At 37.9% G+C, this 19,948-nt stretch overlaps 1 protein-coding gene across 1 annotated transcript; it reads left to right on the forward strand.

Moving 5' to 3' along the window:
* The first annotated feature begins 3,981 nt into the window (after positions 1 to 3,981).
* On the forward strand, positions 3,982 to 5,010 carry LOC143400992 (olfactory receptor 7E178-like). The gene has a single exon (XM_076857971.2). It carries the CDS (start codon positions 3,982 to 3,984, stop codon positions 5,008 to 5,010), a length of 1,029 nt encoding a protein of 342 aa, XP_076714086.2.
* The last annotated feature ends 14,938 nt before the right edge of the window (positions 5,011 to 19,948 follow it).

Below are 19,948 nucleotides of genomic sequence, written 5' to 3' on the forward strand. Positions count from 1 at the left end.
AGACTCAGAGTTTAACAATTTCATTTTGACTGCTGTTGTTGGCTCCAACTTAGTATTTCTTGAACGTACTGCAGGTTGTTATTATCTCTGAAAATCAATATTGTCAATCAAACAGATTTCTAGTTGATACAGATGTATTAAGTAGAGATTAAAAAGAAAATGGGTATTCCCTACATGATTAATATGTGATGAAAGTATAAAACAGGGGAACATACAAGTTGGCTGGTTATTATTAATATGGCAATATGGCAAGGTTAATCTACATACTCCTTCAAATAAAATGTCTTATGACCTGAAGTTATCAGCCTTTTCCTGTAATGTTGTATTTTAATTGTGTCCTTATGTGCTGTATGTTTGGAGAGGATTGCCTTATTTCTGATTCCCCAGAGCCTTTAACATATTTGGTATAAAAGACATAAAAAATAAAAAAATGTTAAACACTGGATAGAACTTCCTTTGTTCACAGATCCTGGCCTTAATCTGGTGTCTTCAACACACTTGGGGCTTTCCTGTCTGTGCTTTCACCTTCTTAGGAACGTGCCATAGAACAAGAGATATGAGCAACAACTCTTGTTTTTGCCTTTGTCATGGGCCCATGGGCCCTATACTCATGCTTCACAGCATCTAAAGCATTCAGTTATTTCTTAAACAACAACAGAGATTTTCATAGGCATAAGAAAATCAAACTAGGTACTAATGGGAGTGACAGGAAACCTCCTTTCTCGGGCTGAGACACATGTTAGATTTCCACATCATTTGATCGTTCCAGAGTCCTTTGACAATAGTGTTCACCAGCAGATATCGAGTAGGTAAACAGAGAACAGACTGTTTTCTTAGCTATTTCTTAAGAAAAACCCCACAATGATCAAGTATTTAGTAAGATACAAATATGTATATTGCGAGCTATACATAGTGTGACCATGAGTGTTCTTCTTCCTATTTCCATTAAGTAGTAAGAGCACAGAGAGGTACTGCTTATGTAGCAGGTCAATATACGTGCCAAGAATGTGTATTAGTAACTCCTAGTGCAGGCTATTTTCTCTTTTACTAGAGTCAAATGTAGATAATACTCCCAATACAATATAAATTTTCTGGAGTAGATACTTCAGATGAATTGTTCTTAGATGGGTCTCAGGGATAATTTTGATAGTGCATATTAGGAAAACAGTGGGTACACATGATGATGATTTTTTTTCCTGGGACAATAGATATAGGTATTTAATAATAATATTAACATTCATCCATAGTAGATGTCAAAAAACTATCCACCACACACAAATTATAATTTTCACTTTTGTGAAATAGACATAGCAAAGAATTTTTTTGGGGGTACTAGATATTGAACTCAGGGGCACTCAACCACTGAGCCACATCCCCAGCCCTATTTTTATTTTATTTAGAGACAGAATCTCACTGAGTTACTTAGCACCTCGCTTTTGCTGAGGCTGGCTCTGAACTCTCCATCCTCCTACTTTAGCCTCCCTACTCGCTGGGATTACAGGCATGTGCTACTGCGCCCAGCTAGACATAACAATTTTGAAAGTTGTATTATAATAATAAACTTAAAATTTACATGATGTCCCTCTCTCAGGTCATGCTGTACATCACTTAAAGCTTTGGAGACTGGTATTTGTACTTCACAGGGAGACTTAAAAGCACATGTTGATGTCCAGTAGTACATTTCAGGGACAAGAGAAGTTGTACTGTGCACTCCTTATATGAACTTATTTACCCTTTGGATATTTCTGAGAAAACTGTTTATGAATAAATAAATCAATTGTTATGGAAACATTGACAGCAGCATCTGTCCACCAAATTCATGATAGTAGCTGTGTTTGGAGGAGAGCTATGCAGAAGAAAGGAATCATGTAGAGATACCAACAGCTCAAATTTCAAAGGCAATAATTCAAATCTTGATATAATTTTAGTGTGAAACAATTATTACCAAATATTTATACTTTCAAATTGATATTCTGTTTTATTCATTGTAATAACAGGTAATGAGACTGTATCATATCTTAAATCTTAATTCCAGTTATAATTTAAGACAGTCGGATATTCTCGTGAAATTGGGTTTGGTGTGACACCAGGTTATCTGAATGTTTTAACATTTACATAGGTCAATATGTTGATACACAAGATTGAAAGCCACTAGTTAAGCAATATATTTTATTTAAAAATTTCTTACAACAATGTTGCAAATTAGGTCATTTTTTTTATTACTTTGTCCATATGAAGAATCTGTTCCTGTGAGTTCACAATGGTTCATGTGATTTTCTCTTTTGCCTCTTATCTCAATTAAATCATAGTGAGACCTGACAAAAATCATAATCCTGAATTTTTTTCACAGAGTTTTCTTCACTAATTATAATTCATATACCAGAGAGATTGATGTGAAAGTTTTAAGGGTTTTTTTTTTAGATTTTTTAGTTGTAAATGGACTTTATTTATTTACTTATATGTGGTGCTGAGGATCTAACCCAGTACCTCATGCATGCTAGGCAAGCACTCTACCACTGAGCCACAACCCCAGCCCCTGATGTGAATATTTATATGATAATCAAAAAAAGTTGGAACTGAAACTGGGTTTTGGGGGCATATAACTGGTGTAATGAGAGTGATTATGATGAGAAAAATAGTGCTGGATGGGAGCATGTTATCGTAGATTATTCTATGAAAAACCAAAGAGGAAATTAAATTCTGTGCATGCATGATGATGTCATAGTGAACTTAATTGCCAGGCATGGTGGAACATGCCTGTGATCCAGAGCCTTGGGAGGCCAAGGCAGGAGTATTGTGAGTTCAAAGCCAGCCTCAGCAAAGGTTAGGTAGTAAGCAACTCAGTGAGACCCTGTCTCTAAACTAAATACAAATTAGGGCTGGGGATATGGCTCAGTGGTTGAGTGCCCCTGAGTTCAATCCCCAGTATTAAAAAATAAATAAAACAAACTCAGCTGTTATGTATAACTATTAGACCCTAATAAAATCATTAAAAAATCCTGCAAGGGATGGTTTTTCCTCACCAGATAGGTATGGGGCTAATATAAATAAACTTGTATAAAATTAAAAAAATTCAAAACCGTTTTCTAATATTTCATTATTTTTAAATCACCGACAGGCACCATGTGCACTAATGCTATGATTTTGGTCTGTGACATCAATGATTATGTACAGTTATCAAACCATATTTCTTAACATTCAAGTCTATCTAGACCAAGGATAAGAGGAATATATTGATTGCTTTTCAAAAGATAAACAGTGTATGACCAAGGTCATAAATCCATGGAGGCAAATAAGAAAACCTAGCAGTGATAAAACCCCGGAAGAAAACTGGCCCCTAGGAATGTGTTCTGATTATGAATTTTCATCTTTAATTTAATATTTAGATCATGCAGTTCTAGCTCTTATGGGGTTTTTATAAATATTCTTCATAAAATGGATTTGTACCATTGTCTTAGAATATGGTAATGTATAATAGACTGCCTCTTAATTTCCTCTAATAAAGTGTGTTTTTTTTTTCTTTTCTCAAAGAGGAAGCAATGTTTCTTATACTATTTTTTTTCTGGAGAGTAGACAGCATTTTACTGTGGTCATTATCTTGCTATGTGGAGTGTTCTTGGTTTTCTAACATTGTTCATTTGATTGACTCTAAATCAGGTATGCAGGTTGGGTGCAGAGATTCCTGACTGTAATACCCACTACTAGGCTTGCTGAGCAAAGAGATCTATTTCAAGACCAGTCTGGGCAACTTTAGGGAGACCCTGTCTGTCTCAAAGTAAAATAAAAGTGGATATATATACAGTTTAGTAGAGTGTTTGCCCAGTGTGAGACCCTGGGTTTGCTTTCTAGTATGGCAAAAAAAAATGTGGATGTACAGAAGGGATAAATGATACATAGAACAGTACTGAGAAAGTTCCAAGAGGATTTGGTCAGACTGTGAAAGACTGGTAAAGGTGTACAGATCTGAGTCTGAATGCTCTAATGATAAAGGATTCAGTTAAATGTGCCTATGGAGTGATGGATGCTGCTCATTTGTTTCCTTTTTCCCACCCTGTTTTCTGTCAAAGGTGTCCCAGCCTTAAGGATGCACTAAATGTAACAGCCATCTTAGAATTCCAACTCTTGGGGTTCTCAGAGGATCCAGACCAGCAGCCAATCCTCTTTGGACTGTTCCTGTCCATGTACCTGGTTACTATTCTTGGGAACCTGCTCATCATCCTGGCGGTCAGCTCTGACCCCCACCTCCACACCCCCACGTACTTCTTCCTCTCCACCCTGTCCTGGGCTGACATATTTTTCATTTCCACCACGGTCCCGAGAATGACTGTGGACATCATGACTCACAGCAGAGCCATCTCCCATGTGGGTTGCCTGACACAGATGTCCTGTTTTATCATTTTTGGATGTATGGATGACATGCTTCTGACTGTGATGGCCTATGACCGTTTTGTGGCCATCTGTCACCCTGTGCACTACTTAGTCATCATGAGTCCTCGCCTCTGCGGCTTCCTAGTTTTTATGTCTTTGTTGTTTAGCATTTTTGTATCCCAGATTCACATTCTGATTGCATTAGAGCTTACCAGCTTCACAGAGGTGGAGATTTCTAATTTCTTCTGTGACCCTGCTCAAGTTCTGAGTCTTTCCTGTTCTGTCAGTGTCTTTGGTCTCATTATCAAGGATTTTATTGGTGCCATCTATGGTTTTTTCCCAGTCTCAGGGATCCTTTTCTCTTACTGTAAAATAGTTTCCTCCATTCTGAGGAGCCCATCCTTGGGTGGGAAGTACAAGGCCTTCTCCATTTGTGGGTCTCACCTGTCAGTTGTTTGCTTATTTTATGGAACAGGAATTGGAGTGTACCTTGGTTCAGCTGTGTCATCCTCCCCCAAGAAAGATGTGGTGTCTTCAGTGATGTACAGTGTGGTCACCCCCATGCTGAACCCCTTCACCTACAGCCTGAGGAATGAGGACATTAAAAGTACCCTTAGGCGGCTCTACAGTAGAACAGTCTAAGCTCAGGACTTTTGGCCTCCATTTCATAAGTAGTTAGGAAAATGCAATAAAATGAAGCAAATAAATCTGTAAATACTGCATTATTAGTAACAGTATTTTTGTATCTTATTGTATTTTATATATCAAGATGTTTAACAGCAGATTGATGATTCATTATTTGTGGGAGGGATAAAGGGGGAATTTCAAGTGGGATTTTGAAAACTGAGAAACAGTGTGGAGTTGTATGGACCTTAGATGTGAACGCATGTGGGTGGACCTTGCATGTGAATGTCTGGTGGTGAACCTTGGGTGTGAACACATGCTGAGAGTTGGTGTAGTTTGGACCTGGAATGTACCCCAAAGACTCACACATTGAGGGCTTGGTGCCAGCTCAGGAGTGCTCAGATGCTGGGTGATAAATGGTTGGTCCCCGGGAGCTCTAACCTCCTCTGTGGAGTGATTCATGGATGGATTCATAGGTGAGAGGACTTCATGGAGATGGTGGAAACTGTAAGAGGGGAAACATAACAACCAAAATATCCTCTGACCCAAAGTCAGCATTTTTTTTAAAATTTCTATAATGGGCCCTTTTATTTCTATCCTTCTGCAAATAAATGCTGTGTATTTGAAGAGGAATGATTAATCCTCTTTCATTTTTGATTCCACAAAACCTACATAAAGGCACAGGGGCATAAAAAGTAAAAATCTGTTTTAAACATTGAAGAGATCATTCCCTGGGTCATAAAAATGTCCATAATCACTGTGTTTTCAACACATTCTGCTTTTTCTGCCTGCACTTCATACCTCTTAGGAATGTCTTATAGAACCAGAGGCAAGTTATCTTGGTACATTTTTGTCTATGTCATGGAAATACTGGCCTGTATTCCATTGGACAACACCTGCAGCATTTTTTTTTAAAATTCCAAGATCATGTCTGAGATTATCATGATTGAAAAAGAAAAAAAAATAGAGGGGCATAAGCAAACACTGTGAAGGGGGCTAAAGCACATTTAAGATCCACAGCACTCCAAAGTGAATGCCATTTGAAATTCTATTGCCCATTAGACTAAATTTTTCCATAGTGATGGGATTCTTAATTTGAAAAATGCCAGGGCAACCCAACATTTACTAAGTTTCAATGTTCCTTTAGGTATCACACTTGGCATGGAGATGGGTGTTGTCTTAATTTCTATTAAGCAGTATGAGCATAGAGAGGTGGAGAATTTTCCACATATTATGCACTTGGTCAAATAAATGATATGGGAGAAAAATGTTATTTTCCTCATCCCATTTCAGGCCATTCTCCCTCCAATTGGATCTGAGTAGAAATATTATTCATAATACCGGATGAAATATCTTGGTGATTTATCATGGGAGCATTATTTCTAAGATTGCTGAGATATTTCAATAATAGAACTTCAGAATAAGAGGATGTAGTTGATGATGACCCATATTTTTGTTTGGACAACAGATATAGGTTTTTAATAATAAAATGAATATACATCAATTGTTTAAAATTGAACAAATATCTTCTATCTGCATATTATATGGAAATTACACGGAGAGAGGAGCAAGAATTTTTAAAGGCTTGTTTTGATAATAAACTAACATATCAAATGATTTTCCTCCCTTACAATAAATACTGTGCATCAGTTAAGGCATTTCAAGTAGCCTTATGTCTTAAGCCAGTCCTTCAGCTTAACAGCATCTGTTCTGTGAGCTGCACTGATGGGCCTCCTCCTATGGTCATCTGCTTCAGGAAGCTTCTATCTGACACGATCTTCATATGAATCCTGCAGATGGGGCCTGAGCCTTTATCAGGCAGCTGGTATTGTTGCGTCTTGGGATCTGCAATTCTTTGTTATGGCCCAGCAGAGAAATAATGTAATCTAGTAGAGCAGAGGAAACCTTGGAATCTTGGAAGGACTGTTGGAAGTATTATTTTCTTATCATGAATACAAACATCACAGTTTAGTAGCCAGCTGGAAAAACACAAATATGTATAGTTTCAATGATGTGGACTGAAAGTGAATCTCACCATTGTGTACCTCCACAAGAAATTAATTAAAATAGTACTAACTATGGGTAAATGGCAGAAAGATCAATAGAGGGAAGGGAGCATGAGGTGGGAAAAATGTAGGGGGAGAATAGGCCCTATGGTCTGAATATGAAGAAGATACATTCCATGCTTGTATAATTATGCCAAGATAGATTCTACTCTCATGTATAACTAAAAATAACCAATAAAAAGGTGGAGTGTCAGAAATCTTATTCAAATCTTGTTCACTCTACCCATTGAGTTCTTCTTCCCATTGAAATCATGCCCAAAACAGCACAAATGGGTCCTTCTAAAGTGTCTCCTAAGTACTATGAAGATCCATGATGGTGATGATCAGGATGAGGAGAATGACAGTAGCCTTAACATCATGAACCCATAAAGAAGGCTTCCACGTTGCAGGTGACGAGTGACACTTCTACGTGATGTTTCATTGCTTGTGCATCATCTAATTTTAGTTATGTATGCCCATTTTCACAGAAAATGAAAAAGTGAATTATCCTCATGTAACTTGTACTCATTTGTTAGGTAGCAAAGAGTGAAGCCTTGTTTGAATTGGGCTGTGTGAGTATGGACACAGGGCATCATGGAGGAGAATCCTGGCTGGCTGTACCATCAACAAGCCAATCAAACATTTCACTTTTCAATTATTCCAATAGGGAAACTTTTTTTCCCTGCGCTCTTCCTTGTGGGATTCCTGGTGATCACTGGGCAGAATACCGGGTGGTATCTGCTGCATCCACTATGGAAGAACAACCACAGGTCACAGGAGAGATCACATTCAGTACAGGTCATGCTCTTGCACCCACTCAGGGGTATTAATGCCCCTGATCACATGGTCCTCCATGCTTGTAAATCTCTCAATCTCAAAAGGAAACCTAAGGTCAGCTCTTGATCTCATTCTTACTCATGGAACTGAAAAGAGTTTAAAAATATTCCTGAGATGTACCCATGGTTAGGACCTCTGCTGAAAACTTTGTCATCTGTGAAACACTACAAATGTTGAGTGGGCCAGACTTCAATTATCCTTACTGTGACATAGGCAGGCTGTTTATGTCTGAGATTCAGCATTGTGATCTAAGTTGATTTCTAGCTGTGACAACTGCAGTGAGTCAGGATGAAACAGAAAATAGGTGCTCTGTGTATGATTAATATGTGATGCATGTTTAAAATTAGGGCAAAATATAATTTAGATGTTATTATTATTATTACTGATGATAAGAGGTATTCTTTATGCCCCTCAACTAAAATATCCATTGACCCGAAGGTATGTTTTCCTGTATCTGATTGGCCATTTTATTTTTGACTCTACAGATTATATGCTGTGTATTTGGGAAAAATATCTCTTTCATTCCTGACTTGTCACAGCTGGTGTTTTCTTGATATAGGAGGTACAGTTTCTTAAGTTTTATAAGTCTAAGGGATTTGTCCCAAGTTCTTAGTTCAAAACAAGGTATAGTGGACTGTTTCTAATTTCCTCTTATTAAAATTACTTTTCTTTATAAGGAAGGCTGTTTTTTCCTTAAAGCATAGGCTGCATTGTACAGTGATCATGAATGTATTCTCTCCACAGTCCTGGACTTCAACATTGTTCAGGAAAGTGAGTGTAGAAAAGAGTGAATAACACAGAGAATAATAATGAAAGAATGTATGAAGATTGGGCTTTGGCTACTGAGAAATGTTGTTGAAAATGTCTGGGAATCAAGTGGAAACACATTTCTTAGGAATACTTGAATTCAAATGTGGACAGAGTGCTTGGGGCCTTCATGTATTTCTTTCTCTCATTGTATTTTCTTTTGCAAAAGCTATCCAATCAATTCAGAACCACAGATCTCACAAGTGTCTCTAAATTCCATCTCCTGGAACTCTCAGAGGACCCAGACTGGCAGCCCCTCTTCTTTGAACTATTCCTGTCCATGTACCTGGTCACAGTGCTTGGGAACCTGCTCATCATCCTGGCCATCAGCTCTGACTCCCACTTCTACACCCCCATTTACTTCTTCCTCTCCAACCTGTCCTTGGTTGACATTGGTTTTATCTCCACCATGGTCCCAAAGATGCTCAAGAATATTCAAACTCACAACAGAGCCATCTCCTATGTGAGTTGCCTGACACAGATGTCTCTTTTTATCATATTTGTATGTATGGATGATCTGCTTCTGACTATGATGGCCATCTGTTACCTCCTGCATTATCAAGTCATTATGAACACTTCCCTCTGTAACTTATTAGTTTTGGTGACTTTTTTGTTAGCTTTTTGGAATCCCAGCTGCATAATTTGATTGCATTACAGGTTACCACCTTCAAGGGTGTGGAAATTTACAATTTCTTTTGTGTTCCTTCTGAAGTACTCAGTCTTTTCTGTACTGACCCCTTCACCAATAACCTAGTTGTGTACTTTGGCAGTGCCATCTTTGGTCTTTTCCCATCTTAGGGATCTTTTACTCTTACTATAAAATAATTTCCTCCATTCTGAGAATACCATGCTCAGGTAGGATGTACAAAGCCTTCACCACCTGTGGGACTCACCTGACAGTTGTTTGCTTATTTTATGGAACAAGCATTGGTGTGTACCTTGGTTCAGCTGTGTCACATTCATCTAGAATGGTTTCAGAGGCCTCAGTATTGTACATTGTTGTCACCCCCATGCTGAATGCCTTCACTACAGCCTGAGGAACAGAGACATTTAAAACAATTCTTTGAGGCTTCTTTGTAGAATTGTCTGTTCTTATTATCTGGGACATCAACTTAATGTTTAGTTTGGAATAACAATAAAATTTGACATCAATACCTATAAATCTTGTCTCTTTGGTCACCTTATTTTTTGTAGTTTATTAACTTTAATTTCTAACATTCATGGTGAGATTGCTGTTGTCAGCACTGGAGAGAGGCAGTAATGGGGTATGAAGGTTCAGTTAGGAAAGATCAAAATTTGTTAGAAATTTGTGTTGGTGATACTTTTCTAACAACATGAATATAATTAATGCCAATGAACTGTGAAGTTAACAAGGCATAAAATGGTGCATTTAAATTGCACATGATAGAAAATATAAATAAATATGTGGTTCTCAAATGTGCAAAATGGTGATTTCTAGAAAGTAAAACTAAAAAAGGTAGCACAAATAGATGAGGCTAGGCAAAAATTGTGATTTTATTTGAGGCACATTTTAGAAATCACATCACTCCAGGATGAAGTGTCATTTGAAAACTGTTCATCATTAAACTCACATTTTACATAGTGATGGGATTCTTTATTTGAATAATTCACTAGAGAACAAAATTATGTGATTTCTATGTATGAGTATACTCCAATGAAACCCATTTTATGTGTTTATAATTTGGTAATTAGAAAAAAATAGAAAGGAGACCAGTACAATAGAGGAAGGGGATAAGGTGGAAGAGAAGGGAAAGGAAAGAGAAGGTACTGGGGAATGAGGTTGAGCAAGTTATACTCTGTGGTGACAGTTTTCTAACAGTTATGTCACAATAAAGCTGATTATTATGTACAATTATAATGTTCCATTAAGACCATAAAATTAACAAAATTTCTTTTTTCTTTTTCTTTTTGGTACCAGGGATTGAACCCAGGGGAACTTGACCACTGAGCCACATCCCCAGGCCTATTTTGTATTTCATTTAGAGACAGGGTCTCACTGAGTTTCCTAAGGGCCTTGCTTTTGTTGAGGCTGGCTTTGAACTCATGGTCCTTTTGCCTCAGCCCCCTGAGCCTCTGGGATTACAGGCATAAGCCACTGTGCCCCACAATAAAATTTCTTAAAAAAAATTATAAAATGTAAATAATTGTTATACCCATTTTACACATGAGGAAATTGCCGATGTGTATTCATAATATTTCCTGAAATTTTCTCTTTTTTATCTGTTTTCTATCAGATCAGAGTGGCCTGACAAAACAATAAACTGGGTTTGTCTTCAGGGAGCTGAGGCAAGAGAGTTCTAGTCCATGTTTCAGGAAGAATTGATAAAAAAAAAAAATCTATTAAGTAGGTATACAGTTAGCACCAAAACTTGGGGTTTGGCATTTTCCCTGTTGCCAAAATCTTCAACCATAAAAAAGAGGCTTTATGACCAGAAAAAAAAAAGTATTGCCAGGCTACTACAAAAGGGAGAATCAAAATGGAGAAAAATACTAGAAGACATCTTATAGACAAATATTTTACTGATATTAAATCAGTTGATCAAAAGGAAGACTGTATTAAATAAAAATTTTCAAAAATATTCTTCAAATTTTATGATGACTTAATTATTGACAGGCAAAATGTACAATAATTCCACATTTATGGTCAGTGATGTCTGATTATGTGGGTTGGCCAAATTATATTATCAAAATTTTACGTCTACTGTGACCAACAATTCTAATCATATATTAAGTGATTTTTAAGATAAATCTTATTTGTCTGAGCACTTGCATCCAGAAAGGAGGGAAATTAGAAAACCCAAGATTAATAAAGATATCTCCTGGTTTAACACAATGCTTTCCGGTCATAATTATGAGTCTTAACTTAGGATTTAGATAAGGCAGTCCTAAATCAAGAGGGTTTGTATCACTAGCACAGAATTAAATGAATTATATTGGGCAGCTTCTTAATTTCCATTTATAAAAGTGATTTTTCTTGAAAAGGAAATCATATTTATTATTTTCTATGTTTTTCTTCAAAGAGTGGTATTTACATGACCATTATCTCTAATGCTCTTGGCCTTCTATGCATGCTCAGCTGAGTGTCTGTAAAGTAGCAGTTTATGGAAGATAACACAGATTATAATAATGCAAGGGTTTTAAAAAGATTTTTTTAGTCACAACTGAGAAGTATTGTGAGGTGTATGTACCACAAGGTATGTGAATTCCTTCCTTTGAATACCTGAATTCAAAATGTATACTGAGTGGTGGGTGTTTGTTTATTTGTTCTTTTATCCAACACTCTCTATTTTCCCAGAATATGGTCAAACAATACATTAGCAGAGACTCTTACACATGTCACAAAATTCTTACTCCTGGGCACCTGGGGTGGTTGAAATGTTTAGTCATCCCTCCTTGGATTGTCCGTTTTCCTGCTCCTTATCCTGCCAACACCTCTGCAACCTGTCCTGGGTCTGCCAAGGTCTTAAAGATGATAGTGAACATCCAAATCCACAAATCTCTTTTGTGGGTAGTATTATACAGATGTTTTTTTTTTTTTCTTGTTTTTGGAAGCAAATGAGATATGCTTCTGAGTACTTCTATGAACTGTAGCCATCTGTCTCCCCTGCATTTCCCAGTCATCATGAACCCTCACTTCTGTGATTTCTTAGTTTGGTGTCTTACATGGTTAACCTTTTGGTTTCCCAGATGCACAGTTTGATTATAATTTCCCTACTTTATGGATGTGGAAATTTCCAGGTTTTCAGTGATTCTTCTCAACTCCTTAATCACACCTGACCTGATACCTTCTCTAATAATATTGTCAGGTATTCTTTTTTGTACCATCATATAATATAAATGATAGGTATATTTCTGAGCTCCATTCTCTGACTTTGATAAAATGATAAAATCTTAGGGAGTCTTTTATCTTTCTAAAAAATTGTTTCCTTGATTCTGAGACTCTCATATCAGCTGCTAAACATAAATTCTTCTGTCCTGTAAGACTCTTTCATCAGTTGTTGGCTTATAATGTGGAACCATCATTGGAGTGTTCCTTGGTTCAGTCTTGTCAAAATCTCTGAGATATTGCCTTAGTCATTTACATGTTGCTCATCCATGTTCTGAATCCCTTCATCTTCAGCCTGAGGAGCAAGTACATAAAAAGTGTCTCAAGGAGGCTCCACAGCAGAACTGTCTGTACCTGAGCAATCATTTTAAATGTAGGGTGGAAAAGGCAACAAACCTACAAAAATAAACCTGGAAATCTAGCCTGCCTTTCAGTCACATTATTGCATAATGACTTCAATTTGTCATCCTTTTTAATGGGAGATCCACCATGTGACCAGCGCAATGGTTTCATTAATGAGGTTCTTGGCATAAAAGTTAGCTAGCAGAGATAAAAATAAACACACAGACTCAGTTACCTTTTTTTATGACCAGGTCAGAGACGGCTCCCCTCTCTGGTTCCCACCTTTAACCGCCCGGCAGGGCAGCAAGGATTACTCAGGGCTAGCAGGAGAGAGAGAGAGGGAGCACGCCAGGGAGTAGCCTTTTATTGGGGAACAAGAAATTCAGGGGAGAATTCCATTCAATGAAGGTTGAAGGGGGGCCGCACTCCAAGGTCAGGGTCAGTGATTGGGCCCCCGGGGTCAGCCGTCAGTCACACCCCCACAAGGATGGGTTCTCTCAACAGGAGAGGGCCGGGAAAGCTCCGACACAGCCAGAAGCCTCAGACCCAAACCGGGAGTCACCCAGTCACGTGTGAAAATGGCTCCCCACATATCCCCCCTTTCTTTTCTTAACAATGAGGAGCGGTTCACTCTCTGGAGTTTTTGTATTCTTGTTCCGAAGACTCGCCATCCTATGATTACAACACAAAAGAGAATTAACAGCAAAGGGAATAATCCAATAATGTACCAGGCCGAGTGTTTAAGAATATTTCCAGGGTTGAATCCATTTACCTCCTTTAATATTTGTTTAGCCAAGGAAGAAGGATCTGAAAAATCAGCTCTATTATTTTGAATGTCTTGGATATGGTGATGAAGTTCCAGAATATCCAAGCTATTATTACTATTTTGCCAAATACCTAACAAATGGTTTTTAACCTTTTCCCAATCCCAGAGAGAAGCATTGTACTTGGCAGCTGTAACACACACATACTTATAATTAGCATGGCATTTAAGCCTTTCTTTAAATTTTAAGGCTGAAAGTTCATTACCTATGTCTATAACAGTTGCCTCTAAGGTGTTTAATTTAGTTTCAATCTTTTCATCAATATTTACTTGATTACGCAGAGATTTGGAAGTATTTTGAGCTAAATTATTAAGAAATTTTGTATGTTAAATATTTTGAGACAATGTCAGAGACGCAGAGACAGTTGAGGCAATAAAAGAGACTAGCGCCAAAACACCAACAATTATAACTCCAATAGCACGTTTAGGTCTTGCTAGTTGGGCATGAATTTGCTGCAAGATTTGTAAACCAGCATCAGCATACCATGGCTCTGAAATATTTGCAGGTAATAAAACGAAAGAGGGTGATGAAGTATCAGCACTCCTTTTCCTCCATTATACCTAGTAATACAATTGGTTAGGTTACACTTACTACACGTAACAGTATATCTGTTGTCTATCCATTTAACTTTTACATTTCCAATAATTAAAACATAAGGAGATTGGACACAGGCTTGTAAGCCATAGCAAGATCCCTCTTTACAGTTCTTGCCAACAAATTTTGGTAAGGGTTTGTCTGTAAAATATAAGAATTCTGAGGCAGCAATTAAACACCAGATATCTTTTTATACACCACCTTCACTATAAGTCAAAATATTACTAACAAATCCTGCAGGTGTCATAGCAGAATTTCTTTGTAATTGTCTCTTATCAATTTTTGGAGACCAGTCTAAAATATACCCACTATCTTTAGACACCTTATATTGTACAGGAAAGGGATTTATACAATCCATCCATTTAGGAAAGGTGCCAATCTCAATTGTAGAACTATTTGGACAGTGGTGTATCTGTAGAGGTTTTGCAGAAATGACTGGCTTGTTATGGGAAAGTCCCATCTTAATTACTGATCTAGTATTAGGTTTTAAGTCCCCATAAATAGAATTATTTGTCAGTCTAGGTCTACCAATTGCTGTCTTTTCTTCGAATGATACTTTCAGATAGCCAGCATGTTTATCGTGGGACCAACACAAGGGTAATTGGGCACTATAGCCAGAATAATTAAATATAGTTACATGATTTGGAGTAATATGAGTATCTGTAAATCCTCCCATCATGAATGAGTCATTAGTAAATACTGGAATAGATTCTCCAGCCCACACAGCTGGGTGTACCAGGGGTGGATCTGGGAAATATATCCAGTAAGTGTCTACTTGATCCCCCTTTACCTGACAGCCCAGTAGGGCAATTACTGTTGCTACCATCATCACTGGGGTCCTGTTCTCTCCTAGGTCTCGAAGTATTCGGGAAGCCTGGGTTGTTAGCTTCTTCACGTCTTCCCATGAAATCAGCTTTTCGGCTGGGTCAATCTGGTCTTTCTTCATCCTTTTCCAATATCTCCTCCTTTTGGATGGGGGCTCCTCCGGGTCGATCCTCAGTTGCTTGAATCTGAGTTCTATCTCTTCCATGTCTGATAGCACGTTCAGGCACCCGAAAAGGATGAGAAGAATTTTCTGGGAAAATACAAGCATGACCTCTGCCCCGTATAAGCACCAGATCTGGGCCCTTCCACTGACCGGTCTGTAAATCTTTCCACAAAACTCTGCCTAAAGGGCCTGTTACTGAGGGAGACATTTGTCTCTCAGCAACAGTGTGACGTTCTGAGTCACAGTTTAAAAAATTTAAAACAAACAAGGCATGATTAAGGCTATTTTGGGGAGTCGTAACCTTATTCCCCCCTTTTAGTTTTTGTAATTGAAGTTTAATAGATAAATGAGCTTGTTTTACAATGGCTTGACCTTGGGGATTATAAGGAATTTTTGTTTTATGATTAATTTTAAATTTTTGACAAAATTGTTGAAAAGAAGAGCTTACATAAGCTGGAGCATTATCTGTTTTAATTTTTATAGGGCATCTTAAAACAGAAAAAGCTCCTAGGCAATGAGAAATTACATTTTGAGTATTTTTTTTTTAGTATGTGTTGTGGCAAAAATAAATCTAGAATAAGTATCTACTATGACATGTACATAACACTGTTTACTAAATTGAGGAATATGAGTTACATCTATTTGTCATATTTTATTTGGTTTTAATTTACAGGGATTTACCCCTGATGGCAGAGATGGAGTGTGAATAACACACTTAGGGCATTGGCTTATAATCTGACGAGCTTGATCTCTAGTAATATTAAGTTTTTTATGTAAGCTTGAAGCATTTTGATGATGTAAGGAATGGGAAGTTAGTGTACAGTCATATGAAGACATCTGTTGACAAAAAGTTACTAACTTATCAATTTTGTCATTACCTGAAACTAAGGGTCTTGGAAGATTAGCATGAGCTCCTATGTGTCCTATGAAACATGGATATTTTTGTATTAGCATTGTCTTTTGTAAATTATGAAATAATTTAAATAACTCTGTGATGAAGTATACCCAATAACTGAAGTTTTAATATTTTTAGTAACTCCGACTGTATATAAGTTGTTAGAATAAATATTAATAGGCTCATTAGAAAAGTAATTTAAGGCATAAATTAGAGCTTGAAGCTCTGTTTTTTGGGCAGAAGTATAAGAAGTTTGTATTATCTTTGTGTGAACACGACTATAAAAATCAGCTTTACCTGAGCTTGATCCATCAGTGAACATTGATAAGGCTTTATCTATAGGATGTGCACGCACAATTTTTGGAAAAACAAGTGATGTTAATGATGTAAATTGTATAATCTTATCACGAGGATAATGACTATCTATCTGGCCAGGAAAATTAGCAAAGGCTATCTGTCATGAGTTAGAAGTTTGAAAAAGTCAATTATTTTGTTGAACAGAAAATGGAATAATTATGATATTAGGCTTAGATCTAATTAATTGTAAAATTTTAGTTTTACCTTTAATTACTAATTGAGCTATGGAATCATGAAAAGGAATTAATGTTTTTTGAGGGGAGTGGGATAAATAAATCTACTCAATAACTCTTAATCTTTGTCATATGGCTCCTGTTGGGGTATGTTTAGTTGGAAATATTAATAAATACACCATTTTTTTAAAGCTGTTTTAACTTTTAAAGTTAGCTGACATGGAGAGGTTGGAGAAGGATTTCCTTGTAATATCTGAAATAAAGGACTTAACTTAGAAGTAGTTAGTTTTAAGGAGAGCCTCAGCCAATTAATATCTCCTAAAAGTTTTGAAAATCATTAGGGGCTTGTACGGAAACTGTTTGTTTTGCTCTGGTAAAATTAGAGATGGTGGCCCCCATGGTTGGCGCAATGACGTCACATTGCACGACTACCACCTATTTTTTTATTTTCGGCCCGGGGGAGGGGCCGACCGGAAGTTTGTGTTTCGGCCAGGCGGAAATGATGACAAGAAGGCTGGCTCATCCACGCCATCTTGATCCACCACGTGGGATTGAGTTTTGTAATATCTATTATCACCAGTAGATGGAGCCCTGAACTTAAAATTGCGCATGTGACATTTTCATGCAAAATGATTGTTTTTTCCACAAACGTAACATTTTTTGCGGGACTTTCATCCTAAATCCTGTGGCCTCAAGGTTTCTTTTAGCGCTGCGGCTAGAGCTACAGTCTGCAAATGCATAGAGTCTACATCAGAACATAAGTGAATAAACTCAGAAACTGTGTCTTTTTTACGGTGCGGTCTGAGAATGTCTTGAGAGTACTTATTTGTGTTTTCAAATGCCAAGTGCCTAACAATGAACTCACTCGTTTTGGGTCTCCAATCGACCTGTTTGCAGCCTGGTACAATCAGGATACGAAATCCGAATAAGGTTCACTGCCACCCTGTCTGATTTTGGTAAGAACTAAATTGGATTGGTCCTTAGAGACTATCTGCCTCCAGGCACGTTTCGCACAATCAGTTATTTGATTGTATACTACAAAGTCATAATTTAACTGTCTTTCTAAATCAGTAAATTTACCTGTTTCTAGAAATATTTCTACTGGCATTTCTATATTTCATTTTCTATTTTGTTCTGTCTGTTCAGTACAAAAATAAGTCCAATAAGTTCTCCAGAGCAAGAAATCTCCCCTGCTCAGACAGGATCTGGCTACAGAAATCCAGTCGCTAGGAGGAAGGGGCTGGGAGCAAATATTATCTATCAGACTTTGTACGAAAGGCAAATTTGGACCGTATGTCTCACATGCACTTTTTAGTTTCTTAATGATCTTCAATGGGATTACAGCATGAACTCTAACTCTTTGATCTTGCTCATTAACTTGCTCAAAAACTGGAAAAAGTTGAAAACCGCTAGTATCCTCCCCCAATTCTTGAGCCTTCTTAATACCTCGCTGGAACAGGGTAAGAAAAGTCATTTGTAATCCAGCGCACCTGTTAAATTTGTCCTTTTCGCAGGTATTGGCCGAATTCGAATAGCCTGGGCAGGTGGTGTTAAACGCAGCCTGTTAAAATTTCTCTGTAAGTCCTGAATTTCAACGTCTGATTTTTTTTCCTCTGACTGTAAGTCATGGTCGGACTTTGCGCTGTCGCCATTTTGAAATTGGGCTTCTAAGTCATGAGGCTGAGAAGAACTCTGAGCCCCTCTAGGAATCTCTTCTGGATTTTCCTCTCCAGGACCTCCGAGGTATCTCCTCTCTGATGTTGCTCTCTATAATCTCCCTGTAGAGTAGCCTGATTTTGCAAGTTTAAGTTCACATTTTTAACCTTTGGCTTGGCCCTTAGTGCCTTTGTTTTTAAATGGCTTAAGGGAAAAGGAATTAACTTAGCCTCAGGCGGATTTTCCATTTGAATAGACTTAATGGCTCCTTGAATGCCTTTTAGCAGGTCCTCAGGGGGCCACGAACTTTGGCCCATATATTCAAAAAGACAAACTTCCAGAGCCGCCCAGGTTTTCTGAATATTATCTATGCCTCCAGGTAATTCATTAGAAAGACAGACCTTTTGTAACTTTTTTCTTAATTTCTCCCAAGTAAGTAAATCTGGAGACTCTTGTTCACAAAACCAGGGACAATATTCACCTACAATCTCTAAGAATTGTAATAACTGAGCTTTCTTTATCTGTTTTCCTTTCTGGTTAATTACACTGTCTAAAATAGATACATTTCCTTATCCTTAGAAGTTGAATTTCCCATTTTAATTAATTTAACGTCTCTTTCCTTCAATATCTCAAGGTACTTTTGTGACCCAAATTGTCCCTACTTCCTTTATCTTTATTTTTATCTTTATCTTTATAGCGTGCTCCCACTCAATTTAACTAACCTAAAATGCCCCATGTTGGGGCACCAATTCCACCATGTGGCCAGCGCAATGGTTTCATTAATGAGGTTCTTGGCATAAAAGTTAGCTAGCAGAGATCGAAATAAACACACAGACTCAGTTACCTTTTTCTATAACCCGGTCCAAGACAGCTCCCCTCTCTGGTTTCCACCTCTAACCGCCCAGCAGGGCAGCAAGGATTACTCAGGGCTAGCAGGAGAGAGAGAGAGGGAGCACACCAGGGAGTAGCCTTTTATTGGGGAACAAGAAATTCAGGGGAGAATTCCATCCAATGAAGGTTGAAGGGGGGCCGCACTCCAAGGTCAGGGTCAGTGATTGGGCCCCCGGGGTCAGTCATCAGTCACACCCCCACACGGACGGGTTTTCTCAACAGGAGAGGGCCAGGAAAGTTCCAACACAGCCAGAAGCCTCAGACCCAAACTGGGAATCATCCAGTCACGTGTGAAAATGGCTCCCGACAGGGAGAATGTTGGGAGCCAATTTTGTGGCTGGGAGAAATGGCAAGATTTTTATGTTGTGTAGAAATTTTCAGTTTGGCTATGGATGCTGGTGATGGATGCACCACAGTGTGAGTGTGATTAATGCTGCTGATCTGTGCCTTTGGCAATGGGGAAAAGTGCCATTTTTAGAGGGAATGAAGTTTCACCATCATAAAAATGGAATAAGGCAAAGGAAAAAATTAATGAAAGAAATGATAATACCCAAGAGCTTTCTCTGGTGTAGAGGAAGAGCCCAAGAGCTTTTGTGGACACTGATTTTTCTCTTCCTCAGCTGGCATTGATATGAGGAGACTTTCAGAGTTTGTAATAACCTGGACCAATTTGGCTAATTAGGAGCTCTGTGCATTGGGC

This window comes from Callospermophilus lateralis, chromosome 1, assembly GCF_048772815.1.
Source record: "Callospermophilus lateralis isolate mCalLat2 chromosome 1, mCalLat2.hap1, whole genome shotgun sequence".
NCBI classification, from domain to species: domain Eukaryota; kingdom Metazoa; phylum Chordata; class Mammalia; order Rodentia; family Sciuridae; genus Callospermophilus; species Callospermophilus lateralis.

Coding starts and splice junctions, on each gene's coding strand:
- LOC143400992 (XM_076857971.2), top strand. CDS start 3,982: ATGATAAAGGATTCAGTTAAATGTGCCTATGGAGTGATGGATGCTGCT.